Source organism: Diaphorina citri, unplaced genomic scaffold (genome assembly GCF_000475195.1).
Source record: "Diaphorina citri unplaced genomic scaffold, Diaci psyllid genome assembly version 1.1 scaffold1526, whole genome shotgun sequence".
Classification (NCBI taxonomy): Eukaryota; Metazoa; Arthropoda; class Insecta; order Hemiptera; family Psyllidae; genus Diaphorina; species Diaphorina citri.
The window spans coordinates 59,185-72,598 of NW_007378952.1; the positions used below are offsets into that span (position 1 = coordinate 59,185).

The 13,414-nt window shown below is 38.4% G+C and overlaps 1 protein-coding gene across 1 annotated transcript in view; it reads left to right on the forward strand.

The window, feature by feature from the left end:
- The window catches only part of LOC113470337, a 24,339-nt gene extending 12,883 nt beyond the window's left edge, over positions 1–11,456 (forward strand). Inside the window, exons 2-3 of the mRNA XM_026828709.1 lie at positions 9,740–10,038; positions 11,131–11,456. Of these exons, the coding sequence (XP_026684510.1) occupies positions 9,750–10,038; positions 11,131–11,456 (615 nt within the window). The 5' untranslated portion in view covers positions 9,740–9,749. The remainder of the gene's footprint in view (positions 1–9,739; positions 10,039–11,130) is intronic.
- Positions 11,457–13,414: the final 1,958 nt, after the last annotated feature.

Genomic DNA, 13,414 nt, shown 5'->3' on the forward strand with positions numbered 1-13,414 from the left:
TCAGATGTAGAGATTGAATAGGTGTAGTATACCTACCTTTACGTCCTCCAGGTTACTTACCTTTCTAAGTAAAAAATTGAGGAAAAAAACAAACTAGTTATCCAAACTGGAAACTGGTATGGGTTGAGTAATAATGAATACGGGTTACTCTCATTATTGTTTTAATTAAATTTATGCATCTCAAATTGTGTTGTTATTACGTCAACCAGAACAGTACTTTGGTTATCTTAACAGTTGTCACGGCCAAATTGAGCCTTGTTTACCTTAATAAGGCTCAAATATGTTAATATGTACCGATGTTGTAAAGTCCAAGCAGCATTTTTACAAAGTGCCGTGGGAAATAGCCCAGGGTTGATAAAGTTAACGGTATTCATACCTAACTTAGGAGTTGATTGACCGAAGTAAGTACTTAGGTATAGGTACATACCTATGTAAGTAAGTAAGGTCTTACTTGAATGGACGGAGCAAGGTCTAAGTTTGTATCTAATTTTTCCAGATTTACAATCGATGGCTCAGAGGTTGGAGTTGGTAATCCTGGAATAAGATGGGGTTCGAGTCCCCGTAACAACATAAATGAATAATATAGTGTCATTTTGGGTTGGACATTTTTAGAAAGCATTGCAGAATACCTACTTTTATATAGTCAACAGCCACTCAACTTCAGGCTTTTAATCAATGCAGATTAAAACCCTGAAGTCAGCCTAGTTATATTAGCGTGGAAGGTACCACGTCTGCCTTGTAAGCACTAGGTACCAGGTTCGATTCGTGCCCGGGGCGGATATTATCTTGAAGGGATAAGGTTCGTTCTCGGAACGGCTTCCTTTCTCCTATCCTGTCTTCCCTCTCTCTTCGATTTCGGGACGATAAGACCTTAACAGTTACAGTTCCCTCTATCAAACCTCTTTTATAATAGTCAAGCACAAAATACCATTCAGAAAGTCCCCGGGTTTGATTCACACCAGACAAAACTATGCATTGTTCTACGGCAAATAATTTATTATTATTATTATTATTTTTTTTTTTCAATGCAACGTCCTTACATTCTGGGATGGACCGAGGACCTAAAGCCCCAGACTTTAGCGAGATCTGAACTTATAATGGAAGTTGGGCTTTAAATGGGAAGTACCTACCTAGTAAATACTAAGGTATATACCTATTGGTTCATCTCGCACACATCTGAAGCTACAGACTGAGCAATCTGGGCATGCTACGACACAGACGAAGGTGTAGGTAGTAACATAAATTGCGCAGAGCCACAGGTGTCTTAATAGAAATATTACCAACATGAAATATCGCGGTAACAAATCGCAGATTACCTCAGTCATTGTCATAGCTCAGGTTATTAGGTATTATTCTTTATTTTTTACTTTCCTTATCCTATTACAAGGAAGGTAGGAGGTACCTATAATGTAATCGGGAACTGTAACTGCCAAGGTTTTATCGTCCCGCAATCGAAGAGAGAAGAAAGCAGGATATGTAGGAGAAAGCCAGCCGTTCTGAAAACGAACATTATCCATTTAGGATGAAATCCGTCCCGGACGGAAATCGAACCCGCGGCCTGTATTTGGAATGAAAACAATGAAACCCTAAAATATGACGAGAATTCAAAACAAAGATCGGTCCGCGGTTAGCAATTCTTTGACCTATCTATTTTGACAGTTAGCATCAGTACAGGTTGAGAAAAGTCGCGTGATGTTCACACCAGATTCTTTTTTTTTTTTCTTTCTTGTAATCACGTAGTTCGTTGTGTTATGAAAATATTTGCAAATCCCAATCATGCCATTTTACTGAGCTATGCCATTTACGGAGAACTGGCACATGGTTTGATGCAAGTTCGGAGCAGAAAACTAGATCAGTCCAAATACGACTAGTAGGTATGCGATTCTCAGGGTTGTATTACGCAGATTTTGCGTTAGGCCTTTCGCACGATGGACGATTGGACGAGTAGTCACGCGACCTTTAGTAGCGCGTAGTCGAGTCGGCTGCAAAACCAACTCTATAAAAAATGTATGTACCTAGGTATAAAAGTATAACTTTGAGTATACTCGGAGACTGCAAAATGTTAAGTGACTCAAGTTCAAATTTTTTTATGGCATAAACCCCAAGTGGGTACAATAATCTCTTGGTCCTTACCCGGATTAGAAGATTCACAAAACAGACAACACAACTGCTAATCTTGCAAATCCTACAACCATATGAAACTTTACATGGCACGGGCACTCCTATGACAGACCATTTATCAGGAGGCCAAAGTTTCATCTTGTTCGTTATTTGCAAGTTCATGGCTAAGTTCGCATCATTATCTCAGACAGTGGTTTCCAAACCGTTTTCCCCCATTGCGGCGGAGTTCTCAACAAGCTGTGTTGTTGTCCTGTCTGAAAACTCCGTTTTAGAACTTCAAAATACCTGATACAGTTACACAAGCACAGATTTAAAAGAGATGAAAATCTAATTAGGCCTACATATGCAGGCATCACAAATGTACCTGTGCCTGCTCGCATGGAAAAACCATTGACAGAAATCCTGCTCTACAAATGAACCTCTAACTTTGAAAACTTTGACCACCTTCCTACTGCTTTATACAATTTGATACTACCTAGGTTAAAAATGTTAAAATAAAAGACTTTTTTCTCTCTCTGTAATACAGGGGTCCGCACATGTCCGCAATTCGAGCTGCAGGGATTCACAGTTGGGCCTAAAAAGATTGATAATATAATCAGAAAGTTTCGAGAAAACTGAAAATCAGACTTTTCCCATGTACCTACCTATTTGTAAAATGGGAACTTTTTTCGTCATCTTTAAATACAACTGAGATCCTTTGTAGACCAAATTGAATGTTCACAGAAGAAGAAAAAAAAGCCTCGTTTTAACCCAATAAGTCACCCCTGTTCAATATTACTGGACACCCTGTCTATTTAGACATTGTATATATGAAGTTTTTACGTAAAACTCGTAAAAGTCCAATATGCAATAAGGCAGATGAGAGATGGGTAAACCACAAGGCAGATGAGTAACCACAAGAAGAGGAAACAAAATGCATGTTTCTCATGATTGCATTTGAATTAGATGTGCATGTAGGGTGGGTACAAGATATTACTTCAGAATGCATGTAGGATATTGTGCAAAAATTGAAGTACAATCAAATTACAAGATCAATAGAATATAATCATAAGATATTGGTTTGTTTTTCCCGGAAAGTTCTTGTTCTTATTTTTCATTTGTATTATTACCTAGGTACTAGGTATTTATTTTTGTACATGGTCAATCGAAAATTTGACCCGATTACATTAGCTACTTTCCTTCCTATAGGATAAGGAAAGTAAAAATCGACTTGAAACCTAAAGCTCATTTCGCCTGTTCTTAAGAACCAGAAAATTTCAGGTTCTCTAATACCGTAATCATGCACGCATGTAAAAAGTCGAGTGTATCAGCACTAGGTAACGTCAGTTGTATACAACACGTTGCAACACTGCAGTTTAAATTGAACTTACCTATAGAGAAATAGCGCAATTTCAGTGGTCTATGAGTCTATGTACTCTGAGATGCAAAGATATAAGGTTACCTGAAACCCCAGGTCTACCAATCTCATGATAAAGTGTCCGTAAATCGTTCGCAAACTAGTCCCAGACCGTCTCCAAGCATTCTCGAAGGTAAACAAACCCTGTAGCATGAGATTGTACACCCGGGGCTAAAATAAATAATTATAAAATAATTGAATAGGTAATATCAAACAATTACCTATTTATAATGTCAGATGTAGAGATTGAATAGGTGTAGTATACCTACCTTTACGTCCTCCAGGTTACTTACCTTTCCAAGTAAAAAATTGAGGAAAAAAAACAAACTAGTTAAATCCAAACTGGAAACTGGTATGGGTTGAGTAATAATGAATACGGGTTACTCTCGTTATTGTTTTAATTAAATTTATGCATCTCAAATTGTCTTGTTATTACGTCAATCAGAACAGTACTTTGGTTATCTCAACAGTTGTCACGGCCAAATTGAGCCTTGTTTACCTTAATAAGGCTCAAATATGTTAAAATGTATCGATGTTGTAAAGTCCAAGCAGCATTTTTACAAAGTGCCGTGGGAAAGAACCCAGGGTTGATAAAGTTAACTGTATATCTATACCTAACCTAGGAGTTGATTGACCGAAGTAAGTACTTAGGTATAGGTACATACCTACATATGTAAGTAAGTAAGGTCTTACTTGAATGGACGGAGCAAGGTCTAACTTTTTAAGTGATTTTTCCAGATTTATAATTGATGGCTCAGAGGTTGAAGTTGGTAATCCGGCAAGATTGGGTTCGAGTCCCCGTAACAACATAAATGAATAATATAGTGTCATTTTGGGTTGGACATTTTTAGAAAGCATTGCAGAATACCTACTTTTCTCTTACTCGTGGATTTTGGATTAAGTTTGTCAGTTTTTCCGTTATTTCGAACATTTTTTCGGTTATTTTTGATGAAATTCGGTGTAAATATTCGACACATAATGGACATTCTGCGTTTCACTGGGCCTTTGAGAGCCCCATAGCAGATTTTTTTTTACTTTCTATTCTGAATACGGTTTACAATAAGTTCAACCTACTTTTCTCTTACTTGTCGATTTTGGATTAAGTTTGTTCCGTTTTCTCGAACAGGTTTTCCGTTTCTGAGATGAAATTCGATGTAAATCTACGGCACATAATGGACATTCTGCGTTTCACTGGGCCTTTGAGAGCCCCATAGCAGATTTTTTTTTTTTTTTTTTTCCTGAATACGGATAATACATAAGTTAAACCAGAAGAATAAGAAGAAAATAAGCAAGAATAAGAAGAAGAAGAAAGAGGAGGAGGACGACGAGGAGGAGGAGAAGAAGAAGAAGTAGGCTATATTCCGGATGATTTTGAAGGAAGAGTTTTCTAGGTATTATCTTTAGTCTCGTAATATTACGAGTACCTATATTGGGTGGGGCAGGAAGTGAAGGAACTAGGAAAAATCGGAAGAAGAAAACAGGTTTTTACTTACATACATATAACTTACCTATAATTACCTAGGTATATTACTATTATCTTTACCTATTCTCATTCAGTTTTCAATCAGATGGCTAGGTATCAAGCTAGGTCCACAACAAAGGCTAAACGTAGGTATGTGGATCAAGAATGTTACACTTGGAGTGGGGACGTGTTAGATTTGGCTTCACAGGTACACTTTCCCATGTTTGTAGGTACATTGTCAATTTATAGATACCCGTCAAAAACATCAGCTTCCATAGGAGATAAATAGATATAAATAAAATCAATCAAAAGATATCAATTAAATTATCAATCCTTGACAAGAAATTATGTACCTATAGAAATTATGTACCTATAGAAAGTAACAATATGGATCGCCAGCCTAGTTAGCTTGGAGGATAGCGCGTTCTGCCTTGTAAGCGCTAGGTTGCTGGTTCGATTTCCTCCCAGGGCGGATTTTATCCTCAACGTTCCGTTTTCGGCACAGCTGGCTTTCTCCTATCCTGTCTTCCTTTTAGCTTTTGGGACGATAGGACTTTAGAAGTTACAATTCCTTCTATCACCTCTTTTTTTCTTTCAAGTAAAAATATGGTAATTAGGTATGTACTTACGATCGTGAATTTTCCCGAGTGTATATACATGATCCTCAGTTAGGATCAACCGTCAGCATAAAATCATCCGTGCAAGTTCACTTGAAAATCAGCAATCTCACTTCGAATGAGTAATTTTCACTTTGAATCAGTAATTTTCACTTGATAATAATCAAATAATAAGCAATATCGAATTCACCCCACACGTATAATTATTTACATATCAGTCAATAATCGACCAATGGCTATTTGAACTAGTTATACCCCCTCATTAACCAAAGTTCATGTAGTTAGCCCTACTTGGGTAAATTTATGGTCCGCGGTTAGCAATTCTTTGACCTATCTATTTTGACAGTTAGCATCAGTATAGGTTGAGAAAAGTCGCGTGATGTTCACACCAGATTCTTTTTTTCTTTCTTGTAATCACGTAGTTCAATCCACGGCTAGCAATTCTTTGACCTATTTTTTGACAGTTAGCATCAGTATAGGTTGAGAAAAGTCGCGTGATGTTCACACCAGATTCTTTTTTTCTTTCTTGTAATCACGTAGTTCGTTGTGTTATGAAAATATTTGCAAATCCCAATTATGCCATTTTACTGAGCTATGCCATTTACGGAGAACTGGCACATGGTTTGATGCAAGTTCGGAGCAGAAAACTAGATCAGTCCAAATACGACTAGTAGGTATGCGATTCTCAGGGTTGTATTACGCAGATTTTGCGTTAGGCCTTTCGCACGATGGACGATTGGACGAGTAGTCACGCGACCTTTAGTAGCGCGTAGTCGAGTCGGCTGCAAAACCAACTCTATAAAAAATGTATGTACCTAGGTATAGGGATAGTTATACAATCTATACATAGAAATCACTAGGGAAGACCTAGTTGAATTACAATTTCACAATGTTTACTTAATCATGGTTTTTCAATCGACGAGTTTTCCTTCCTCCATATAAAGTACCTACCTAGAAAATATGTACCTACTCGTACCTAGATAAGGTACCTATGTATATATAGGAAATATGCGGAAGCTACCTACCTACATGAAATATGTATATGTACGCACCTACGTAGTAGGTACCTAACTTTACGGTCCTAGGTACCTACTTGGAGATATTGTAGTAATTTTCACTAATAATCAAATAAGAAGCAATATCCAATTCACCCCACACGTATAATTATTTACATATCCGTCAATAATCGACCAATGGCTATTTGAACTAGTTATACCCCCTCATTAACCAAAGTTCATGTAGTTAGCCCTACTTGGGTAAATTTATTAGCAATAATTACCAATAGGTACCTTGGTACTATAACTTTATTGATGCCTACTTGCCTACAGGTAAAGGATTAATAAAATTATTGATTTTTTTTTCTCCACAACTCTTGAAGTAGAGACAGGTAGTTTTCTTTTCAAAAGCCGTTGTTCGAAATCACTTATTCAACTTATTTTTGCCGCAAAAACTCACGAAAAACGATCACTAAAAAAATCAGTACAGATTAGTTCTATTAGTGTTCAGTTTAAAGGTATTTCAAAAATTTCATTCTATAATTTCAAGCTGATAAAATAATTCTAATTAAAAAGTAAGTCCCACTTTTCCTTGAAGTCGCGACACTTTCACAATCTATTGCCTTCACTTATTTTGCCTCAAGAACTCACGAAAAACGATCACTAAAAAATCAGAAAAAAATTAGGTTTAGGGGTCAGTTTAAAGGTATTTTAAAAAATTCAAACTAACTCTGATAAAATTCTAATCAAAAAGTACCTAAGTAGGTACTACATTTCCTTGAAGTCGCGACACTTTCACAATCTATTGCCTTTGACATATCAGTACAGATTAGGTCTATTAGGGTTCAGTTTAAAGGTATTTCAAAAATTTCATCCTATAATTTCAAGCTGATAAAATAATTCTAATTAAAAAGTAAGTCCCACTTTTCCTTGAAGTCGCGACACTTTCACAATCTATTGCCTTTGACATCAGATTATGTTAGTATTTCTGTGACCGTCTTACAACAGAATTAGAGGCATTTTTTACTCGTTTCATTTAAAATAACGAACTGTTTACATACATTACCGATGATGAGTCAGTCAACTGATAACTGTGATAAGTGAAATGACCAGGGTCTGAGACAAGGAACTCTGATAAGTGACCAGGGGCCGAGTGATTAGGGGTGTCAGGATCGAGGCTCGTTTGAGGAGGGCTTTCACGGCCCCTTGATAAAGTAAATCCGCTATCTACTATCTACCTGCTAGCAAATCCTATGTTGTTACATTATTACATGCAAATTCAGAACAATAGAACCACGATTTGGTCATTGAGATTTCATCTTTCAAAAGTTCAGCAACATTTCTCCTCCTTTGTTTCAGAAAACTTGTTCAACCTCACCCTTGATGACTCTGATAAAGTGAAATGATCAGGGGCTGACACAGAGGGTCATCTCTGATAAATGAAGTGACCAGGGGCCGAGTGATTAGGAGTGTCAGCGGGCTCGTTTAAGCGGGGCTTTCACAGCCTCTTATTCTTTAGGATATTTTGACATTTTGGCAATCAATTCAGGTGGATAAGTGACCAGGGGCCGAGTGATTAGGGGTGTCAGGATCGAGGCTCGTTTGAGGAGGGCTTTCACGGCCCCTTGATAAGCGATCTTTGCTGACATGGTGTCGCGCGACGACTAAAAATTTTCTTTTTTGAAGAGGTTTGATAGAGGGGACCCTAACTGCTAAGATCTTATCGTCTCGAAAGTGAAGAGAGAAGGACAAGATACGAGAAAGCCAGTCGTTCCGAGAACGAAGCCTATCTGTTTAGGATAAAGTTCGCCCCGGGCGAGAATCGAACCTCGAAGCAAACTAGGCTGGACAGAACGAGATTTTCTTGAAGCAAAATGTGACGCAGATCTGTAGATGCATCGGAAGCTGGAAGTTTCCTAGAATCTGTAAATTGATTGGGGATTTCCTATGATCTACACACCTCATGCCTCATGTACATAGTGAGATAGTTATAGTCCATCCAGATCAATGTGGCAGCAAAAAAATAGGCATTGTTGCCAAACATGTCACATGTGCAATGGTAGAGAATCTTTAAAAGGGGAAGGAATAAGTGACCAGGGGCCGAGTGATTAGGGGTGTCAGGATCGAGGCTCGTTTGAGGAGGGCTTTCACGGCCCCTTGATAACTCTGATAAAGTGAAATGATCAGGGGCTGACACAGAGGGTCATCTCTGATAAATGAAGTGACCAGGGGCCGAGTGACTAGGAGTGTCAGCGGGCTCGTTTAAGCGGGGCTTTCACAGCCTCTTATTCTTTAGGATATTTTGACATTTTGGCAATCAATTCAGGTGAATATTTCACAGTGCTTCCTCCGACAGTGAAACAAAGTCAGGTAAGGCGATATCCACCTATTCTGGAATCCAACCTCTGAACTTAGAGCTACCTCTGCATTTTAAAAGAGAGAGTTTATCAAAAATAGACCTTTATATCAATTGAAACAATGTAAGGATTTCCTGCAATCTGATTGGTTCCTTCATTTTGATTGATGACTCATTGCTGTCACATTGATCTGGATGAACTATAGGTACATGCTCGTATACCTACCTGCATAGATTGGCATTCTCTGGATAAGTCATTTCATTGGAAAATATATTTAGGTATGGTTACAAGTTACAAGGAAGGAGCCCCTCTATTCCTATATTATGTTTAGGTAGGTATCTAATACATATGTATTTTATTACGTGGGTACCTTATAGGTATGAGGCACCTTGTTTAGGTACTCGTACGAGGAAGTGTGAATTAGTTGCTAGACAGAATGTGATTTTAAGTGCGTAATTATTTTATCCGTGAATCAAAATGTTTACCTAATCTTGGTTTTTCAATCGATGAGTTTTTTCTTCTTACATAACTACGTGTGTATCTAGATAAGGTACTTAGAAAGGAAATATGCACCTACCTACATGAAATATGCACCTACCTAGTAGGTACCTAACTTTAGTACTACCATTACTTCAAGATATTGTCTAGGTACCCAATTCACATGAAGGTGGACATGTACCTAACTACCTACTTATGACCTATACTCATGGGAAATGATTATGTACAATGATATCTAATCATAGGTATCTTACTGGCTTATTTTCATGTTAAATTTCCCTCTTCTTTTTCAGATAATAAACCATGCCACCCAACATAGAAGCCGTGGATCAGACTAGGATTAATATAGAAACTGACGAGAATGGTAATGATCCAGTCACCAATGTGAAGACAGCAATCATCACTAATGATAACAATCATGATAAAGATAAACTGGATAGGGATGATCTACCACAAGACTTGAAAGAGTATCTAGGAGCCTTGGACGAACATCTGCCCAATGACTACATGGTCCCTATCGACATCAAACCAACCTGGCTCAACATAGAGAAGTGTAAGCAAGGCCAGAAGTTTGCCCAGCAATACTACTTTGGTCTGAACTACGCTGAATTCAGGTGCAAATAGGTACTGCAAATTATTTTGTCGAGCATGGAAATCGATCCCGTGGTCTCTTACTTGTGACTCCAACATTTGACAGCAGCTACTTACCCTTAGGTCTACAATGTCACGTCAAAGTGTTTGAGTATACTCGGAGACTGCCAAATGTTAAGTAACTCGAGTTCAAAGTTTTTTATGGCATAATTGCATAAACAGCCTACGGGAGCGTATGCCGTGACGTCAAAGTTTACGATTTACCGCTATTTTATTAATCGATTTATCTCGGGATCTAGAATTCGTTATAAGAAAAAGAAAAATTCCGTTGGTCCTCATTTTTCCTGCTCTATGACTTTGAAACATCGCCCAAGTAAGCGCAACTGTTCCATTATTTTATCCGTGAATCACAATGTTTACTTAATCATGATTTTTCAATCGATGAGTTTTCCTTCCTGATTGCATATAAAGTACCTACCTAGAAAATATGTACCTACTCGTATCTAGATAAGGTATTTAGGAAATATGCGGAAACTACCTACCTACATGAAATATGTATATGTACGCACCTACGTAGTAGGTACCTAACTTTACGGTCCTAGGTACCTACTTGGAGATATTGTCTAGCACCCTAATTCACATGAAGGTGAACAGGTACCTACCTACCTACCTACCTACCTACCTACTTATTACCTACTCATGGGAAATGATTATGTACAATGATATTGCTTGATAGGCAAGTATAGGTATCTTACTGGCTCTTTTTCATGTTAAATTTTCTTCTTCGGTTTCAGATTGTAAACCATGCCACCCAACATAGAAGCCGTGGATCAGACTAGAATTAATATAGAAACTGACGAGAATGGTAACGATCCAGTCACCAATGTGAAGACAGCAATCATCACTAATGATAACAGTCATGATAAAGATAAACTGGATAGGGATGACCTACCACAAGACTTGAAAGAGTATCTAGGAGCCTTGGACGAACATCTGCCTAATGACTACATGGTCCCTATTGACATCAAACCAACCTGGCTCAACATAGAGAAGTGTAAGCAAGGCCAGAAGTTTGCCCAGCAATACTACTTTGGTCTGAACTACGCTGAAATGATTTCCCTCTATTTGTTGTTCCTAGACCATGAGAACCTCGGGGTTCTTATCTACACACAGAAGTCTCATACGCCGTACAAAGCGTTCCAGAGATACCTTAGCACAGTGCTTAGAGTGAAGAGCTGGTTTGATACAGAGTTCTGGAATCCAAACGAGTTGGGTTACAAGAATTTGAAAATCGTCCGCGCCATGCATTTGAATGTGAGTAAGAAACTGAATGAGACAAATCCAGCAGAGTTCCAGGCTGAGTTCAGTCTTAGTGATAATCCCAAGTATCTCAGGTTGTGGATCCGGCAGCGGCAATAGGAGAAGAAACAAAAGAAAATACTGGAAAAGGAAATCATTGGTAAAAAAAGGAAATCATTGAAAATGAACAAAAAGAACAAAATAGCAATAGATGAATGACGAGTCGAATTGTCAGAAATAGCTAATTAAAATAAATGACGCCAAAATAAAGAAAATGACGGCATTGTGAAATGGTTCCTCTCGATCGATCACGATCCTAAATCACGGAATCAAGGAGAGGGAAATAGTGTCGTAGAACTACAATGGGAAATAATAGTGATTCGGCACCTATGCTGTAGAACTTACCTAGACAAAGGCCTTTACTAAACCGTATTGGACCCGAAACATAGTGAGAAAAGTTTCTAGAGTTGAACATTTTTGTAAATTCCATCAAAATCGGACAACCCCTCCGGGAACTAAGGCAAATTAGTCCAAATTTCGGCATCCACTCATAAATCATTATTAATTTATGCCCCCCCCCCCCCTATCCTATTACAAGGAAGGTAGGAGGTACCTATAATGTAATCGGGAACTGTAACTGCCAAGGTTTTATCGTCCCGCAATCGAAGAGAGAAGAAAGCAGGATATGTAGGAGAAAGCCAGCCGTTCTGAAAACGAACATTATCCATTTAGGATGAAATCCGTCCCGGACGGAAATCGAACCCGCGGCCTGTATTTGGAATGAAAACAATGAAACCCTAAAATATGACGAGAATTCAAAACAAAGATCGGTCCGCGGTTAGCAATTCTTTGACCTATCTATTTTGACAGTTAGCATCAGTACAGGTTGAGAAAAGTCGCGTGATGTTCACACCAGATTCTTTTTTTTTTTTCTTTCTTGTAATCACGTAGTTCGTTGTGTTATGAAAATATTTGCAAATCCCAATCATGCCATTTTACTGAGCTATGCCATTTACGGAGAACTGGCACATGGTTTGATGCAAGTTCGGAGCAGAAAACTAGATCAGTCCAAATATAATGGAAGTTGGGCTTGAAATGGGAAGTACCTATACCTAGTATATACTAAGGTACATACCTATTGTTCATCTCGCACACATCTGAAGCTACAGACTGAGCAATCTGGGCATGCTACGACACAGACGATTAGGCGTAGGTAGTAACATAAATTGCGCAGAGCCACAGGTGTCTTAATAGAAATATTACCAACATGAAATATCGCGGTAACAAATCGCAGATTCATAGGTACCTATTGTTCATCTCGCACACATCTGAAGCTACAGACTGAGCAATCTGGGCATGCTACGACACAGACGATTAGGCGTAGGTAGTAACATAAATTGCGCAGAGCCACAGGTGTCTTAATAGAAATATTACCAACATGAAATATCGCGGTAACAAATCGCAGATTACCTCAGTCATTGTCATAGCTCAGGTTATTAGGTATTATTCTTTATTTTTTACTTTCCTTATCCTATTATAAGGAAGGTAGGAGGTACTTATAACGTAATCGGGAACTGTAACTGCCAAGGTCTTATCGTCCCGCAATCGAAGAGAGAAGGAAGCGGGATATGTAGGAGAAAGCCAGCCGTTCTGAAAACGAACATTATCCATTTAGGATGAAATCCGTCCCGGTCGGGAATCGAACCCGCGGCCTGTATTTGGAATGAAAGCAATGAAACCCTAAAATAGGACAATAATTCAACACAAAACCTGTAAGATCGGTCCGCGGTTTAGAAGAGATTGAGAGCTAAATGGGAAAAGGAAATAGAAAATAAAAGCCAGTGGTAGGGTGAAAAATCTCCTTCAGGAGAATCCCACCACTTGAATACTATCTGACATCTCCACCAAAAGTTAAAAAGCCTCTCCTTAGAGCTAAAATAGGTAGGTATTACTAGTTGTTGACCCGTTCTTTGTACGGAATCAGCACGGCGTAAGAGGCGTGACTTTGAAGCGCCGCCATTTTGAATCAGGATGGAATGTGACAAATTTAAGTAGTCTATGTCACCCTCAGTACTTTT